The 18,998-nt window shown below is 45.2% G+C and overlaps 2 protein-coding genes across 5 annotated transcripts in view; one reads left to right on the top strand and one right to left on the bottom strand.

The window, feature by feature from the left end:
• Nucleotides 1–190: 190 nt before the first annotated feature.
• The window catches only part of LPCAT3 (lysophosphatidylcholine acyltransferase 3), a 30,125-nt gene continuing 11,317 nt past the window's right edge, over nucleotides 191–18,998 (bottom strand). For all 4 annotated transcript variants that reach the window (XM_048820875.2, XM_048820900.2, XM_048820909.2 and 1 more), the window contains 12 exons: nucleotides 8,254–8,361; nucleotides 8,034–8,140; nucleotides 7,788–7,881; nucleotides 7,593–7,630; nucleotides 6,303–6,481; nucleotides 5,798–5,906; nucleotides 3,206–3,292; nucleotides 2,510–2,676; nucleotides 1,894–2,041; nucleotides 888–1,046; nucleotides 671–797; nucleotides 191–517 (listed from right to left, as the gene is read on the bottom strand). In XM_048820875.2, coding sequence (XP_048676832.1) covers nucleotides 681–797; nucleotides 888–1,046; nucleotides 1,894–2,041; nucleotides 2,510–2,676; nucleotides 3,206–3,292; nucleotides 5,798–5,906; nucleotides 6,303–6,481; nucleotides 7,593–7,630; nucleotides 7,788–7,881; nucleotides 8,034–8,140; nucleotides 8,254–8,361 — 1,313 coding nt within the window. In that variant the 3' untranslated portion in view covers nucleotides 191–517; nucleotides 671–680. The remainder of the gene's footprint in view (nucleotides 518–670; nucleotides 798–887; nucleotides 1,047–1,893; nucleotides 2,042–2,509; nucleotides 2,677–3,205; nucleotides 3,293–5,797; nucleotides 5,907–6,302; nucleotides 6,482–7,592; nucleotides 7,631–7,787; nucleotides 7,882–8,033; nucleotides 8,141–8,253; nucleotides 8,362–18,998) is intronic.
• On the top strand, nucleotides 14,146–17,615 carry LOC125622791 (myb/SANT-like DNA-binding domain-containing protein 7). Its single transcript, XM_048821175.2, has 2 exons — nucleotides 14,146–15,995; nucleotides 16,944–17,615. Exons 1-2 carry the CDS (start codon nucleotides 15,458–15,460, stop codon nucleotides 16,988–16,990), a joined length of 585 nt encoding a protein of 194 aa, XP_048677132.2. The 5' UTR covers nucleotides 14,146–15,457; the 3' UTR covers nucleotides 16,991–17,615.

Here is an 18,998-nt window from a genome sequence, read left to right on the forward strand (position 1 = left end):
TGACCGTACAGTCAAGAGTAACTGTCACTCAACCATACCCTGATAAACCTGAGCCAGAGAGGTCTCCCACAGCAGATATTTAACATTCCTTGGACCTACTGTTCCCTAGGGAGGAGGTTCCACCCCTCCCACTCACCAGAAAAGGCAGCTGAAGCAGGAGTGGGGAGGGGGAAAAAAAAACAAGAAACAATTTTTATCTGGGATGACTGAGAAGTAGAAAATTCAGAGGTGGTTCCATCCCCACATGGTGGTGGTGTTTAGTGCTTTACAATCATTTGAATTCAGCAGAAAGGAGTGTCCACCAGAGGGCAGCAGAGAGATAAGGCAACATGTAGAGGGTGTGGAAAGTGGAGGGGCATTGCCCTCTGCGCTCTTCACCAGGGGGTCTCTGACCCTGTACTCTCTTTTCCCCTCATCACATTGACAGAACAGTTGAACTTGAACACAGAAAACTTGACAGGTGGTGCTTTAGCAGGGGATGAGTCCATCACCTGTGACAGTTCACGCATGGTACAAACTGAAAGGCAAACAAACAAACAGGCAAAGTTAGGAATAAAGCAGCCTCCATTGACATCTATTATCCCTCAATCCTGATCTGCACCTGTGCCTCCTTTTCTGTTCTAGGCCTCATCTTTCCCTGCCCCACTCTGCAGCTGTACTTAAGTCTCACCTTTTGGCTGTTACTCTGCTTTCTTTAGCTTTTCTTTCCGTGGCACAAGTGCTCTGCGGATGTAAGGCAACACGAGCAGTAAGGTGAGGAATATCATGTGGCCTAAGAAATAAATAGAGCTATACACCTGTGGGGGGAGAGAGGGGATTAATTATTAGCTTGCATGCTGGTCTCTCCCATCCCTCAAAATCTTGCTGCCTTTAAGGCTTTTATGTACCTTGATCCACTTGTCCCAGGCAAAAAGGCAGAACGGCACCAGTGAGTAACCCATGAACATCCAGTGGATGGTTTGCTGCAGCACATAGTAGAGAGGCTGCAGGATGGTGATAGAGGCCCAAGCACTCAGAACAGGAGAGTCCCGCACTAGGTTGATAGCCTGACAAAAGAGGAAAGAGTGGTCAGTATGATATTCCTACTGTAATTTGACATCTATATGCATTACATTCAGGGCGCTGTGCATTCAGTAATCATAGACAAAATTGGCCCCTATGCTCTGAAAGATGTAGTGTTGTCAGACTGCAGACAGTCAAACAATGACTCTAAAAAAAGTTCAGAGAGTTTTAATGTGAACCCTAAAGAGATTAGCTATAAACCAGGGTTGTCATAATAAATCACAGTTAACACATTTTTTTAATGCATTAATGACATACCTATGGGTGGGGTGGAAGGCATCAACACTGTGCTGGATGGGGTGCTGCACTGGAGCAGCCTGCAGCTGCTGCTGGGAAGGGGGGCTGAAGCCCAGAATCCCCAGCCCTGACCCTCTATTGAGCCCCCCCTCCAAATTTAAATAAATGGTATTCTAATGTTTAACTGCAATTAAAACTGATTAATCAATTATTTTTTTAATCATTTGACAGCCCTACTATCAACAGTGAAATAGTTTAGTTTTAGCAGATGCAACCAGATCATGTGCTCGCAAGTTTCCCAAGTGCCCAGAGCATCAGTTGCCCCCTACCCATATGCCAAACTGGCTTCCTCCCTGACATCTTCTGTGATGGAATTATGGATTGTCCACACAGGTGCCAGCAATCCACTTAAGAGCAAACAATATGGTGTAAAATGCAGATACGTAAGGGACAGGTCAGTTTTATATTTAATTGAGGTAAAGCTTCCAGAGTGAAAGTTTCCGAAAGTTGCCACAGACTCCTGGGTCCTTAGAGCCCATGGGGCCTTGGCTATCACAAGCCATCCCCCCTGCTAATATACCAGACACAGCATACCTGTCTTTCAACGATGACTATAAGGAACTCCATTTGGAAGCACACAAGGTAGCCAGAGTGCAGCCCATGCCACACAGCCAGGAAGAACAGGGCCAATGCCTGTGACAGAAGCTTGTTACCCAAGAACTTCAGCCGTTTGAAGATGTAGCTGGAGCCAAGAAGAGAAACTCAATGCAGTTCTGATTGATTAGCTCCTTTACCCTCTGCACACTGGGGACGTGTTCTGAGAGACTGAAGGCCTCTGTGTCCCTTCAGTGGGATAAGCAGCAGGGTTGTTCCTGCTGCCTGGTCAACATGCCTCAGCCCTGCCCTGGCTAATGGGGAGAGGCCAACCTGCTGAGAGCACTCAAGTGTTGGGGTAGGTGAATACTTTGCATGACTGAGCACTTGTCCAACCGAGAGCTGAGTCACGTCATTTCAAAGGGACCACTGAATGGTCCTGAGATGGGAAAAAACTTTCAATCACAACTGCTTTGGGGCCACATTGGAACCAGTGCCCTAGAGACAAAGGGCTTCATACTCCATTCCCAACATCTCTGCCCCAGCAAGCCCTCCAACTTCTGGCCTGGGCCTAGATTGAGACTGGTGCTCTGATTGTGAAAGGCCCCCTGCTCACCGAGCCACCCAGGCATTGGTGTTGATGTTGAAGGAAGCAATGGTCCCCGTGAAGAAGGGTGTTGTCTCGAATAACCAAACCTTCATGTTGGCACAAGCGTCCCACCGTGGTTTCCCATTCTCATCCTGGCCATTGTACCCAAGGCCAACGACGATGCAGACGCCTTCCTGTGAGAAGCTACATATATCAGGGAAAAGCAGCACCTCCTACTGGAGAAGTCAGAGTTGGGCAGTTATAGGCTCCTCCCCCACAATGGCACAGTGCCTATTGTTGGGAATGGCAGAGATGAGCTGCTACAAGTTGCCTCCCTACTGGCTAGGAAGGGCAGAACTGGGTAGCAGCAGGATACTTCAACTCCCTGGTCTGGCTATTATGTCTTGCTCCCAGCAACTGAAGCCGGGGGGGAAACGGGGGGGGGGGGGGGGGGCAGGGAGATGGATGGATGGATTTTTCCCATCCTACAAAAATATGGAATTTCAAAGTTTTCCCCATTCAACAAAGAGTTTTGGGTTCACCAAATCAGCATTTTCTGATTAATTTATTTTGTCAAAACATTCCCAACCAGCTCTTTGTCACAGCAGCCCCTGTGAAGGAGGGCTGAGCAGAGCAGCTATAAGGTTCCTTGCTCTGATGCATCTGTCCTACTCAAGTTAAAAGGGGAGGTTTTTTCAGGGCATATCCCCCTTCTGGACTCACCGTGACAAGCCAGCAGGTGACATATTTGTAGAGTGTCACTTTGCCCCAGATCAATATGTAAAAGCAGCGGAACCAGAAAGGCTGTTCCTGCAGAGATACAAAGAGAACCCAGGAGGAAAACAGAAATGGTGGTAAACTGTCCAGGTGTTATATTAGCTCTGGCACAACATCTCCTGGATCATGGAGGAAAGCCCCTACTGAAGCAGTCCAGTGGAAGGATTCACATTCATGACTTCAGAGAACCCAAGAGCTCAGGTACCCTAAACAACAAGCTAGCCAGCAGCACTGAAACACAGACAGCAATACGAGATCTGAGCATGTGAGGTCTCATCTCTCTAGTCTGATCTAGTGTTTAAAGGAGAGATACTCTATTTTATATGGCTACCAATAGTTAACCTCCTATAATCCAACTATTTTACAGCCAAATACCAGCTGGAGCAGTAACATAATAGCCATTTCAGAAGCATTTTAGGGTTAATATTAGCGCTGTCAAGCTATGAAAAAAATTAATCGCATTGTTAATAACAGAATACCATTTATTTAAATATTTTGGGATGTTTTCTACATTTTAAAATATATTGATTTCAATTACAGCACAGAATATAAAGTGTACAGTGCTCACTTTATATTTATTTTTATTACAAATATTTGCATGGTAAAAAAAGAAAGTGTTTTTCAATTCACCTAATACAAGTACTGTAGTGCAATCTCTTTATCATGAAAGTTGAACTTACAAATGTAGAATTATGTACAAAAAAATAACTGCATTCAAAAATAAAACAATGTAAAATTTTAGAGCCTGCAAGTCCACTCAGTCCTGCTTCTTGTTCAGCCAATAGCTCAGACAAACAAGTTTTTTAACTTTGGAGGAGATAATGCTGCCCGCTTCTTGTTTACAGTGTCACCTGAAAGTGAGAACAGGAGTTCTCATGGCACTGTTGTAATGCGCTAAAGATTCATATGTCCCTTCATTCTTCAACCACCATTCCAGGGGACATGTGTCCATGTTGATGACAGGTTCTGCTCAATAACAATCCAAAGCAGCTTTCTTTTTTGGTGGTTTGGGTTCTGTAGTTTCCGCATCAGAGCGTTGCTCTTTTAAGACTTCTGAGAGCATGCTCCACACCTCTCATGTCTCTCAGATTTTGGAAGGTTCTTCTGATTCTTAAACCTTGGGTCAAGACTACTATTATATGAAATATGTGTCAGAATGCTGGTAAAACAGAGCAGGGAACATACAATTCTCCCCCAAGGAGTTCAATCACAAATGTAATTAACACATTTTTTAACGAGCGTCACTAGCATGGAAGCATGTCCTCTGGAATGGTGGCCGAAGCATGAAGGGGCATACGAATGTTTAGCATATCTGACACGTAAATACCTTACAATGCCAGCTACAAAAGTGCCATGCAAATGTCTGTTCTCACTTTCTGGTGACATTGTAAATAAGAAGAGGGCAGCATTATCTCCTGTAAATGTAAACAAACTTGTTTGTCTTAGCAATTGGCTGAACAAGAAGTAGGTATAAGTGGACTTGTAGGCTCTGAAGTTTTACATTGTTTTATTTTTGACTCCAGTTATGTATCAAAAAAAATTTTACATTTGTAAGTTGCACTTTCATGACAAAGAGATTGCACTACAGTACTTGTATGAGGAACTGAAAAAATACTGTTTCTTTTGTTTATAATTTGTACAGTGCAAATATTTATAATAAATATACACTTTGATTTCAATTACAACACAAAATAAAATATATATGAAAATGTAGAAAAACATCCAAAATATTTAATAAATTTCAATTGGTATTCTGTTTAACAGTGCAATTAAAACTGCAATTAATTGCAATTAATTTTGAGTTAATCACATGAGTTAATTGTGATTAATCGACAGCCCTAGTTAATATTTTTATTTCTAAATTTTAAAGTCCTTTTTTGTTCATGGTTATGTAGAAAAACTGATGAACTTTAGGGAGAAATCAGTCATGTCTCCAAGGATCTTAAAAAATCAGATCAGTTTCAAACTCAAGTGAGTTAACCTGAAGAGTGAACTGGACCTGCTGAGTAAAGTCACTACTTTATTTTTTTAAGCAACAACATTGACAAACAAGCACGACCCTGAGTGGATCCTTCATTGTTGTGCTGGCATTAGGGAATGCTTAGTTTGTGAAGTCTTGAAAATAAATGATTCATGATTTCTTCTTTACCTTTTTTAAGGTATAAAAAATCCTAGGAAACTATATGCAAAGAACTTTGTTATGGTAATGATTAAAGGCTAATCATTACATGATCAGGAAATATAAATGGTTCCAACAGTAACTGGATTGCACTAAGTTTTTTGTTCAATTTATAATTCAGTAGTCGTGTTCATCATTAAATGCAACCCCTCAGGCATGCAATGCCACTGAATTAGTGGGGGGTGCTTAACATTTGCAGTAACTAACCTTCTGTGATATTTAACCAGGCAATCCTTAAAAGTCCTTTCATTTAGTTTTACAATTCCTGTCTTGAGTAGCTGGTGCCACCTACAGGAATAGATTTTAGTTTAGGAATAGATTAGTAAAGCTCAACTCTTACTACTAAGACTAGTACTTACAAGGTATGCATCAGAGATGAGGTCTTCATCAGAGATGTATTGGCTCACTAGGGTATAGGTTACCAGAAAGAAGAGGCCTAGGGTAAGGCGCTTGACAGCAGGCACAAGGCTGGGAGGGGGGAAAGAAAGTGGAGATCAGAGGTCAAATGTTGGAAAGAAACTCAAGACTCCCAAATTGAACAAAATAGAAGTGGAGATAAGGGCTCAGATGGGGCTGAAGGAGGATCCACTGCAGTGGCCACCCCCACTGGGATCAAGACCCCCACAAGGCTTGGGCTGGGTCTGCATTGAGTTTTACAGAGTCAGAACAAAACAACAATACCCAGTACTAAGGAGGGTGCTGTGATGTGGCAAGTTTGTAGGCTGCTTCCCCCGAGAGTCAGTATTGACCCCTGAGCTCCAGTGTGGTGCTAGATGGCAATGTAATGCAGGGACTGGCGTGAATATCTTGGTAAAGGGTGCTTGGGGCTCTCATGAGGGAGGGGGCCAGCGTGGCTCTGGTTACCTGTTGGGTCTTTGGCCTGGAACATCAGTCATCTCGCCCCTTGCCAGTTTCTGATAGTCTGTCATGGAGAACTGGGGCCCCACCATGAAGGCACCGTAAAAATAGGAGAAACCTGAAACCTCCAGTAAGGTAGGAACTCCATGGACTGCAAACCGCTTCTGCTCAGGGTTCAGGGACTCCTGTATCAAAGGGAGCGACATTAATATTGCCCTAGACTAATTGTGGATTTAACTCCCGCAATCCATCTCCCCTCTGGTTTGAGTTATCAACTGCTTTGCTCAAAGGACTCACCAGTTCATTGATTCCTGCGGATGCAAGCCTGCAACCCCACAACAGTAACAGTATCTGCACTCAAGGCCCAATCGTGGGGACCCACGCTCCCAGCTGATCCCTCAACAGGGGGAACTGCACCCACCCCCTCCAGCATGCCAAGTGCACTAGGAGCTGCACTCCTAGTCTCCTCTAGTTTGCAGTGGCATGCACACACCCCAACTCATACAAAGCTCCAGTGCTGGGATCCATACTTCCCAGCAGAAGGATACATTCTTGGGGCACAAGCCCATTACACTACTCAATAGTTTTGTTGCTTGAACTTCACCTTGGAAGTCTCAACTGAACCATGCTCTCTTATTATCAGTGGTGATTTGTCTGGGTGGTGGGGACAGGGCAAAGCCCCAAACAGTAGACATGCAAGGGATATGTTAGAATGGGGATTAGGAGACAACAGCAGAGATTCAAGTCTCTCTTCCTAAAGGATGCAGGCTTTCTCACACCCTACTTTGGGTAGGGTGACTGCTCCCTAGTTGCTAGGGTCCTGGTCACAACACCCTAAACAAGGAATAAGGCAGAGGGGCAGGTCATCTACATGGGTAGGCACCCTGTGGGACTGAAGAGGGGAGAACAGGGATGAGACTGAACCAAGGGAAAGGAGCACAGGAAGTATGACCCAGTGTTGAGATGTCTGTAAGACTGGGGAGTATTTCCGCAAAGGAAGGGCCCCATTGTTCAGGACATGGGGAACTAGAAGCCCTGAGGAATGGATTTTATGAGATTTGGGAGAGAATAAGATCCTGTCATGGATCCCAGGGCTGAAATGGCTAGCCCCAGCTGTGATTACTATTATCCCAGACAATCCCCTTCCACTCTGGAGTTCATGTCCCTTATACACATGCAGATGCACCCTCCCAGCCATGGCTTTGCTGAGCTGGGGATTTAGCTCTTTGGCTCTCTCCCCAGAACTTGACTCCTCTGGCCTCCAGAAGTGGAAGAGAGAGATGGGGCTTCACTCACCAAATCCTTCCCTCCATCGTAATAATCGATGGCCAAGCCTAGAGATAGAGAGAGAACAGAATTACGCTGAGACCAGCTTTGGAAGGATACGGTTGAACCCCTAAGGATTTAAACACCTCCTCATCTTTGGGGCAGGAGTGGTGGAAAGCATATACACAGTGTGTGTAAGGGAAGGGAACAGGTGGCATCACTCACCAATCAGCTTGAGAGTCAAGACACAGTGTGGCATGGTCCACTTAATGTCATAATGCTCTGTGGCGGTGAAGTAATAACCAGCCATAAGGTATGTCTGAAAGAGACCATGCTATGGATTACTCAGGCTGACTACTGCAGCAAAACTTGTTCTATCCCCTCCCATGCTCACTACTGGGAAGTAAAGAATTGGGTAGCAGCAGCAGGCTCCCCACTCTAGGTGAACACAGAGAAGAAGGAGGCACTTACTATTTGAAAGCAGAAGGTGGTCAAGACAGCAGTTACTGTGCGGCCCATAAGCCTCAGTATGAGGAACTGGATCAGGACACACAGCAGGGAGTGAGTGAACTGCGTCCCTGTAGAGAGAGATGGACTGGGAATTGAACTACACAGCAGCTCCTAAACACAGGTTCTCAAACCGCAGCAAGCTCTGAGCCAAGCAGCCCATTTCTCCCCATATCCCTCTTACCGAAGTTGAAGTAGGCAATTGAGAGCCCTGTTAGGGTGTTGTACAGGTGAATGAGGTAGACCTCCTTCTGGAAGAGGAAATAGCGCTGGAACAAGGCAAAAGGGTATCCTGGGTGGGGAAAGAGACAGGAATATAACTTAGTGCAGACAAGAAGACAGGTTTATACAAGTCCAAGCCATAAACCTCTAGGGCCCATTAGTGGGTGTGTGTGCTCCTGGGCTCTGTATTCCCCCGCCCCGGTGGCCCAAGAATTAAGGTTGCCTGTGCAATCTTAATTCAGTCCCCTTGTGTACATGCATTATGATACAATCTTTAATTACATAATCACTATTATTTCCACAGGTTTCAGAGTAGCAGCCGTGTTAGTCTGTATCCGCGCAAAGAAAAGGAGGACTTGTGGCACCTTAGAGACTAACAAATTTATTTGAGCATGAGCTGTAGCTCACGAAAGCTTATACTCAAATAAATTTGTTAGTCTCTAAGGTGCCAGAAGTACTCCTTTTCTATTATTTCCACAGGATCCCTACCTCATTTAGTGCAGAGGATGAATGGTGCTCACTGAATAGGCAGTTATTCAATACTTTGTTTTCTCCTCATTGAACAATGTGTGGTTCTAAGACTTATTTACTACACACTATTCAAACCCTGTTCTGAAGATAAAATTATTCATTTCCGCATAGACTTTTCTGCAGCACTCATCACTACAGCATACAGACAGGTTTCAGAGGAACAGCCGTGTTAGTCTGTATTCGCAAAAAGAAAAGGAGTACTTGTGGCACCTTAGAGACTAACCAATTTATTTGAGCATGAGCTTTCGTGAGCTACAGCTCACTTCATCAGATGTTTACCGTGGAAACTGCAGCAGACTTTATATACACACAGAGAATATGAAACAATACCTCCTCCCACCCCACTGTCCTGCTGGTAATAGCTTATCTAAAGTGATCAACAGGTGGGTCATTTCCAGCACAAATCCAGGTTTTCTCACCCTCCACCCCCCACACAAATTCACTCTCCTGCTGGTGCTAGCCCATCCAAAGTGACAACTCTTTGCATAATCAAGTCGGGCTATTTCCTGCATAGATCAAGGTTTTCTCACATCCCCCCCACCCCCATACACACACAAACTCACTCTCCTGCTGGTAATAGCTCATCTAAACTGACCACTCTCCAAGTTTAAATCCAAGTTAAACCAGAACATCTGGAGGGGGGGGGGGTAGGAAAAAACAAGAAGAAACAGGCTACCTTGCATAATGACTTAGCCACTCCCAGTCTCTATTTAAGCCTAAATTAATAGTATCCAATTTGCAAATGAATTCCAATTCAGCAGTTTCTCGCTGGAGTCTGGATTTGAAGTTTTTTTGTTTTAAGATAGCGACCTTCATGTCTGTGATTGCGTGACCAGAGAGATTGAAGTGTTCTCCGACTGGTTTATGAATGTTATAATTCTTGACATCTGATTTGTGTCCATTTATTCTTTTACGTAGAGACTGTCCAGTTTGACCAATGTACATGGCAGAGGGGCATTGCTGGCACATGATGGCATATATCACATTGGTGGATGTGCTACTATCTACTACCCAAGATCCATAAACCTGGAAATCCTGGGCGCCCCATCATCTCAGGCATTGGCACCCTGACAGCAGGATTGTCTGGCTATGTAGACTCCCTCCTCAGGCCCTACGCTACCAGCACTCCCAGCTACCTTCGAGACACCACTGACTTCCTGAGGAAACTTCAATCCATCGGTGATCTTCCTGATAACACCATCCTGGCTACTATGGATGTAGAAGCCCTCTACACCAACATTCCACACAAAGATGGACTACAAGCCGTCAAGAACACTATCCCCGATAATGTCACGGCTAACCTGGTGGCTGAACTTTGTGACTTTGTCCTTACCCATAACTATTTCACATTTGGGGACAATGTATACCTTCAGATCAGCGGCACTGCTATGGGTACCCGCATGGCCCCACAGTATGCCAACATTTTTATGGCTGATTTAGAACAACGCTTCCTCAGCTCTCGTCCCCTAAAGCCCCTACTCTACTTGCGCTATATTGATGACATCTTCATCATCTGGACCCATGGAAAAGAAGCCCTTGAGGAATTCCACCACGATTTCAACAATTTCCATCCCACCACCAACCTCAGCCTGGTCCAGTCCACACAAGAGATCCACTTCCTGGACACTACAGTGCTAATTAACAATGGCCACATAAACACCACCCTATACCGGAAACCTACTGACCGCTATTCCTACCTGCATGCCTCCAGCTTTCACCCTGACCACACCACACGATCCATCGTCTACAGCCAAGCTCTGCGATACAACCGCATTTGCTCCAACCCCTCAGACAGAGACAAACACCTACAAGATCTCTGTCAAGCTTTCTTACAACTACAATACCCACCTGCAGAAGTAAAGAAACAGATTGATAGAGCCAGAAGAGTTCCCAGAAGTTACCTACTACAGGACAGGCCTAACAAAGAAAATAACAGAACGCCACTAGCGGTCACCTTCAGCCCCCAACTAAAACCCCTCCAACGCATTATTAAGGATCTACAACCTATCCTAAAGGATGACCCAACACTCTCACAAGTCTTGGGAGACAGGCCAGTCCTTGCCTACAGACAGCCCCGCAACCTGAAGCAAATACTCACCAACAACCACATACCACACAACAGAACCACTAACCCAGGAACTTATCCTTGCAACAAAGCCCGTTGCCAATTGTGCCCACATATCTATTCAGGGGACACCATCACAGGGCCTAATAACATCAGCCACACTATCAGAGGCTCGTTCACCTGCACATCCACCAATGTGATATATGCCATCATGTGCCAGCAATGCCCCTCTGCCATGTACATTGGTCAAACTGGACAGTCTCTACGTAAAAGAATAAATGGACACAAATCAGATGTCAAGAATTATAACATTCATAAACCAGTCGGAGAACACTTCAATCTCTCTGGTCACGCAATCACAGACATGAAGGTCGCTATCTTAAAACAAAAAAACTTCAAATCCAGACTCCAGCGAGAAACTGCTGAATTGGAATTCATTTGCAAATTGGATACTATTAATTTAGGCTTAAATAGAGACTGGGAGTGGCTAAGTCATTATGCAAGGTAGCCTGTTTCTTCTTGTTTTTTCCTACCCCCCCCCCTCCAGATGTTCTGGTTTAACTTGGATTTAAACTTGGAGAGTGGTCAGTTTAGATGAGCTATTACCAGCAGGAGAGTGAGTTTGTGTGTGTATGGGGGTGGGGGGGATGTGAGAAAACCTTGATCTATGCAGGAAATAGCCCGACTTGATTATGCAAAGAGTTGTCACTTTGGATGGGCTAGCACCAGCAGGAGAGTGAATTTGTGTGGGGGGTGGAGGGTGAGAAAACCTGGATTTGTGCTGGAAATGACCCACCTGTTGATCACTTTAGATAAGCTATTACCAGCAGGACAGTGGGGTGGGAGGAGGTATTGTTTCATATTCTCTGTGTGTATATAAAGTCTGCTGCAGTTTCCACGGTAAACATCTGATGAAGTGAGCTGTAGCTCACGAAAGCTCATGCTCAAATAAATTGGTTAGTCTCTAAGGTGCCACAAGTACTCCTTTTCTTTTTACAGCATACAAGTGCTTCACAAATGTTAATTTATCTTCACAACACCCTCAGAGGCAATATGATATTATCCTCATTGTAAAGAAGGGAAACTGAGGGGCAGAGATTAATGGCAAAAAGTTCCCTCTAATTTTAGGTGCTCAATTTGAGATGCATGGAACTTTTTTCAGAGTAATTAGCATTATATAGCACTTTATGTATTCAAGTGCAGCTCCCACCGACTTCAGCTGCAGCTGTGAGTGCTCAACACCTCTGTAAATCAGACCTCAGAAAGTGAGGAATACACAATTAGTGACCATCTGTGAAAAGTTTGGTTTAAGTGATTTCCCCAGTATCACACAGGAATTCTATGGTAGAGACAGGAATGAATCCAATTGTCCAGGGCAGCATTCAACTGTATTAATTATGAGACCATCCTTTCTCTTCCTGCAATCCCCAACTTTATTCACCTTCCAACTTCTGCACCAAACGAGACAGGGGTCCTAAGGACAACAGCCACCTTCACTATGCAACCCTGATTTGTTCTCAGGGTCCCATACAAAATGTTCAGAGGAGCTGTGAGAGGATGGAATCTTTGGAGATTTTAGCTGTTAAGCTCTGCAGGGCTCTACTGAACATATTAAAACTGGTTTTTCGAAGGCTTATAAACTTGGCCAAATTTGGGCAGATTTTCCCAGGAACAGCAAAAGGCATCTCTCTGCCTCTGGACACAAATTTCAACCCCTGCTCCAAAGCATAGGGCCACTAGAGCTGTTCAAGGAAAATGTCTCAAGGATTGAAAAAAAAAAAAAAAAAAAAAAAAAACCAAAACAAACCAACAAATCACTCTCAGAAACGGCTGAACCATTTTGGTGGAAACTGTCCCCCAAAAAATTCAGCCTTAGGAAGACACCCAATGGGAAATTTCAGACAAAGTTATAACCAACTGAAAACAAAATCTTATATTGGGAAGTGCCAGGCAACCCTAATAATTGCTATCACAATTTGCTTCACCTATAATTATTGGGCTGACAAGTTTACAAATTCGTGGTAGCCAGAAGAATAAACATCCTTGCCAGAGTCCAACACAGAAAATGAGGAACCACCAGCAAGGTCCAGGGGCAAACAACTACTTGAAATAGGGCTCCACTATGAATGCATTTCCTGAGGCTCAGCAACACATTTGATCATACTGACACCGATAAGAGTCACAGCTACTTGCTTCTCTTGGAAGACACTCAGTTCTATTGGTCAGGAAGTGGGCAAGGAACATCCGTATGCATGATTACATTACCCTAATGCTGCTGCTTACTACAGTCTCATCTTCTCTCTACTTAGGAGTCAAATTACTTCCAGTGTCATATTGGCCTGAGTTGAGAATGACTTAGCTGTTGACCTGGCCCTGTCTATAGGCTATCATAATAATAATAATAATATAAAATTGTCAATACCTTACAACCTAATACAACCCAATTTCTCCAACAGTCTATGCATGAGCTTTAACTATATGGGGAGATTGAAGAATCTGTTGTTCCATTATTAAGATTATTCAGGATAAAAGAAGTGGGGCGCCAGCTTCTAAAATGAGCGCTAACTTTCTTATTTTGATTAAAACTTATAAATAAATGTTGTAATTAAGATCTAAATGCTCAGAAAATTCATTCTGTATTCCAGTTGTAAATCTCATAATTTTGGGGGAAGTTATACGTGTCCTTCATACATAAGAGGCTGAATTCTTGGTGCAAGTGCAAAACACAACACAACCACAGTTACAAAGCTGTGACCAGTGACTCTACAATATATTCAGTATCTTACTGTTGTATTCTGCACCTCTCACAGGGAAACTATGCTCCCCTTTATGACGACTGCTATTTCTGTCCTTTGTTGTTCTTCCTTCCCCATTCTTCTTTCTCTACTTCTCTCCCTCATCTTTGGGCTTGTGTACACTGAGATTGGAATTGAAATAATTAAATCTGTTGCAATTCATACTTTTTGGTTATTTTGGTATAAGTCTGCGCAGAAACTCATTCCAAAATAAGACTGCCCAATGAAATAACTGATAACTATTTCAATTCCACTTTCCACATAGAAAAGCCCAAAGTCTCTTTCTTCCCTACAGCATCTTACAATTCCTACACCCCACTCTATCCACTAAAATGATCAGCAGTAAAAATGAATCATCATCATCAGGCTTGAAGGGATATGAGACATTTATTGTCTTTCTGAAATGACTGACAGCCTGAAACACTCTCCATTTATATTCAGTGCATACACGGAAAGGTTTTTTTCCCTAAGTCACAATGGCTAGAAGCTTGCTCCCTTTCGGCAAGCAAAGTTTAGTTTCTGCAGAATCTGAACATATCATACCAGCTCCAAAATTACATCAAGAAGGTTGATCATTTGACACCTCTGTCTTAGGCAAAGGAGTAATCTGTTCCCAAAATCACCTCTACCAAAACCAGAGAAAATACTGAAAGCAGCAGCAGGGGAAGCTTCTCTAGATGGTGCCAAGGAAGAAGTGGAAAATGCCAGATAAAGGCCTGGTCTAGAAAATTAGGTTGGTTTAACTACATCAGTCAGGAGTGTGAAAAATCCATACACCCTGTGTGGCACAGTTAAGCCAACCTAAGTCCCCATGTGGAGATAGTGCTAGGTTGATAGAAGAATTCTTCTCTGCCTCTTGGGGAAATTAATTACTTACACTGACTGGAGAACCTCTCCCAATGGCATAAGTAGTGTCTACACTAAAGCTCTACAGTGGCGCAGCTGTTCTGCTGTAGCGTTTTAAGTGTAGACATACCATAAAAGAATGCACAGACCAATTCGATATTGAGGCATTTCAACTCATGGCTGATGCCAGTGTCAGAAATAGAGAGATTTTTGGGGATGCCAACACCATGATCTGGCCTACTGAGGCCCAGACATCTGGCCACCCAACACTGTGGGAACAGTCCAGATAGATACATATGGCATTAAGTTTTCAGCACATCAGATAATAGGAACACTAGAACCCTGGTATCATAAGATCTGGAGGCCATCAACATTAAGACATCCAAGTGGAAGACATTAGATGTTGTCCATCTCAACACCTGGAGCCCTGGAATCAGGACAAACCCATGGTGACAGTGGTGCGAAGAGTCAGGAGCCTCATGGCTCACCTTATTTTTCCTTGATACTGAGGGAGAAGACTGACACTGAGGCTGTCTCTCAGCCCTGGTCTACACTACGAGTTTAGGTCGAATTTAGCACCGTTAGATTGATTTAACCCTGCACTCGTCCACACAACAAAGCCATTTTTGTCGACTTAATGGGCTCTTAAAATCGATTTCTGTACTCCTGCCCGATGAGGGAATTAGCGCTGAAATCAACATCGCCGGGTCGAATTTGGGTTAATGTGGATGCAATTCGATGGTATTAGCCTCCAGGAGCTATCTCGCAGTGCTCCATTGTGACCACTCTGGACAGCACTCTCAACTCGGATGCACTGGCCAGACAGACAGGAAAAGCCCCACAAACTTTTGAATTTCATTTCCTGTTTGGCCAGCGTGGCAAGCTGATCAGCACAGGTGACCGTGCAGATCTCATCAGCAGAGGTGACCATGGAGTCCCAGAACTGCAAAAGAGCTCCAGCATGGACCAAACGGGAGGTACTGGAACTGATCGCTGTATGGGGAGACGAATCCGTGCTATCAGAATTCTGTTCCAAAAGACGAAATGCCAAAATATTTGAAAAAATCTCCAAGGTCATGAAGGACAGAGGCTATAACAGGGTCCCGCAGCAGTACCGGGTGAAACTTAAGGAGCTCAGGCAAGCCTACCAAAAAACCCAAGAGGCAAACACCCGCTCGGGGTCAGAGCCCCAGACATGCCACTTCTACGATGAGCTGCATACAATTCTAGGGAGTGCCCCTACAACTACCGTACACCTGTATGTGGACTCCTGCAAGGGAGTCTCACGCAACAGGGATGAGGATTTTGGGGACGAGGAAGATGATGAGAAGGGGGAGGTTGAAGATAGCGCACACCAGGCAAATGGAGAAACCGTTCTCCCCGACAGCCAGGAACTGTTTATCACCCTGGAGATAGTACCCTCCCAACCTGAGCTCCCAGACCTTGAAGGTGGAGAAGGCACCTCTGGTGAGTGTACCTTTGTAAATATAATACACGGTTTAAAAGCAAGCATGTTTAATGATTAATTTGCTCTGAAGACTTGGGAAGCATTCGCGGCCAGTACAGCTACTGGAAAAGTCTGTTAACATGTCTGGGGATGGAGCAGAAATCCTCCAGGGACATCTCAATGAAGCTGGCCTGGAGGTACGCCCAAAGCCTTTGCAAAAGGTTTCTGGGGAGGGCAGCCTTATTGCGTCCTCCATGGTAGGACACTTTACCACGGGCAGGCCAGTAGCATGTAGTCTGGAATCATTTCATAAGAAAGCATGGCAGCGTGTGGTCCTGGCGTTTGCTGGCATTCAAACAACATCTATTCTTGATCTCTCTGTGTTATCCTCAGGAGAGTGATATCATTCATGGTCACTTGGTTGAAATAGGGGAATTTTATTAAGGGGACATTCAGAGGTGGCTGTTCCTGCTGGGCTGTTTGCCTGTGGCTGAACAGAAATCTTCTCCGCTGTTAGCCACGCGGTGGGGGGAGGGGTGAAGCGATCATCCCAGAGAATTGGGGGGTGGGGGGTTAGTTGGGTTTGTGCTGCATGTTAACCCGAACACCGCAGCCCCTCCTTTTAAATTGCCAACCCATTTTAAATGGCCAACCCAACGGCTGTTTGGTATGGGAAATGAGGGCGCTGCTGTTTGAAACCATTCCCACCAACCATTATGAAGGTTAAAGAAGCCAAAAGACTGTGGCTTACCATGGCTGCCTTCAAGCCGAATTCTGTTGCCCGCCGGCCCTGCACGTGTGATCTCTCACACCAAACCGGCAGACCCTCAATATAAGAGGCAAAATGCGACCTTGTACCAAATGCACATGTGCTATGTAATGTTAACAGCAAGGTTCATCCTGAAAGAGTCTACCCATTGTTCTCTAAAATGTGTCTTAACTACTACTCTCTTTTTCTCCTCCCGCAGCTGCAAATGTTTCAACGCTACACTATCATCTCCTTCCCAGAGGCTAGCAAAGATTAGAAGGAGAAAAAAACCGCACTCGCGATGAAATGTTCTCTGAGCTCATGCAGTCCTCCCACACTGAAAGAGCCCAGCAGTATGCATGGATCAGACAATGTTAGAGTCCAGGAAAGCACAATATGAATGCGAAGACAGGTGGCAGCTTGAAGATAATAAGTGGCAGGTTGAAGATGATAGGTGGCGTCAGCTTGCTGACAGAAGGCAGGAGTCAATGCTGAAGCTACTGGACAATCAAACTGACATGCTCCAGCGTATGGTTGAGGTGCAGGAAAGGCCGCTACAGCCCCTGTGTAACCAACCGCCTTCCTCCCCAGGTGCCATAGCCTCTTCACCCAGTCGGCCAAGAACGCAGTGGGGGAGCCTCCAAGCACCCAACCACTCCACCCCAGAGGCCTGCCCAAGCAACAGAAAGCTGGCATTCAATAAGTTTTAAAGTGCAGTGTGGCCTTGTCCTTCCCTCCTCCATGACTCCTTGCCAGTTATCCCCCTATTTGTGTGATGAATTAATAAAGAATGCATGAATCTGAAGCAACAATGACTTTATTGCCTCTGCAAGCGGTGATCGAAGGGGGGAGGGGAGGGTGCTTAGCTTACAGGGAAGTAAAGTGAATCAAGGGGCAGGGGTTTTCATCAAGGAGAAACAAACAGAACTTTCACACTGTAGCCTGGCCAGTCGTGAAACTGGTTTTCAAAGCTTCTCTGATGCGCACCGCATCCACCCGTACTCTTCTAACCATGCTGGTGTCTGGCTGCGCGTAATCAGCGGCCAGGCGATTTGCCTCAACCTCCCACCCCACCATAAATGTCTCCCCCTTACTCTCACAGATACTGTGGAGCGCACAGCAAGCAGTAATAACAATGGGAATATTGGTTTCGCTGAGGTCCAACTGAGTCAGTAAACTCTGCCAGCGCGCTTTTAAACATCTAAATGCACATTCTACCACCATTCTGCACTTGCTCAGCCTATAGTTGAACAGCTCCTGACTACTGTCCAGGCTGCCTGTGTATGGCTTCATGAGCCATGGCATTAAGGGTAGGCTGGGTCCCCAAGGATTTTAACTATAGGCATTTCAACATCCCCAACGGTTATTTTCTGGTCTGGAAAGTAAGTCCCTTACTGCAGCTGTTCATACAGACCAGAGTTCCTGAAGATGTGAGCATCGTGTACCTTTCCCGGCCATCCCACGTTAATGTTGGTGAAATGTCCCTTGTGATCCACCAGTGCTTGCAGCACCATTGAAAAGTACCCCTTTTGGTTTACGTACTCGCTGCCTTGGTGCTCCAGTGCCAAGATAGAGATAAGTGTTCTGTCTATCACCCCACCAGAGTTAGTGGATGGCTTTGCTGCAGTGGGATTCCCTATGACCTGCACATTTCCCAGAGTCACACCCTTGGTAGCAGCAGCTCAGTGATTGCGTTGGCTACTTGGATCACAGCAGCCCCCACAGTAGATTTGCCCACTCCAAATTGATTCCCGACTGACCAGTAGCTGTCTGGCATTGCAAGCTTCCACAGGGCTATCGCCACTCGCTTGTGAATTGTGAGGGCTGCTCTCATCTTGGTATTCTGGCAGGGGAAAACAAGTCACAAAGTTCCCTGAAAGTGCCCTTACACATACGAAAGTTTTGCAGCCATTGGGAATTGTACCAGACCTGCAACACTATGCGGTCCCACCAGTCTGTGCTTGTTTTCTGAGCCCAGAATCGGCGTTCCATGGCATGAACCTGCCCCATTACCACCATGATGTCCACATTGCCAGGGCACATACTTTAAGAGAAGTCTGTGTCCATGTCCTCATCACTCTCCTCACCACGCTGCCATCGCCTACTCGCCTGCTTTTGCAGGTTCTGGTTCTGCATATACTGCTGGATAACGCGCATGGTGTTTAGAACAGTCATAACTGCTGCGGTTATCTGAGCGGGCTCCATGCTTGCTGTGGTATGGCGTCTGCAGGAGAGCAGAGTGGCAGCGGAAGCGGTGGGTGGATGACGATGCTGA

Source organism: Caretta caretta, chromosome 1 (genome assembly GCF_965140235.1).
Source record: "Caretta caretta isolate rCarCar2 chromosome 1, rCarCar1.hap1, whole genome shotgun sequence".
NCBI classification, from domain to species: domain Eukaryota; kingdom Metazoa; phylum Chordata; order Testudines; family Cheloniidae; genus Caretta; species Caretta caretta.

Coding starts and splice junctions, on each gene's coding strand:
- LOC125622791 (XM_048821175.2), top strand. CDS start 15,458: ATGGAGTCCCAGAACTGCAAAAGAGCTCCAGCATGGACCAAACGGGAG. Junction 15,996..16,943: donor AGGTGGAGAAGGCACCTCTG/GTGAGTGTACCT, acceptor CTCCTCCCGCAG/CTGCAAATGTTTCAACGCTA.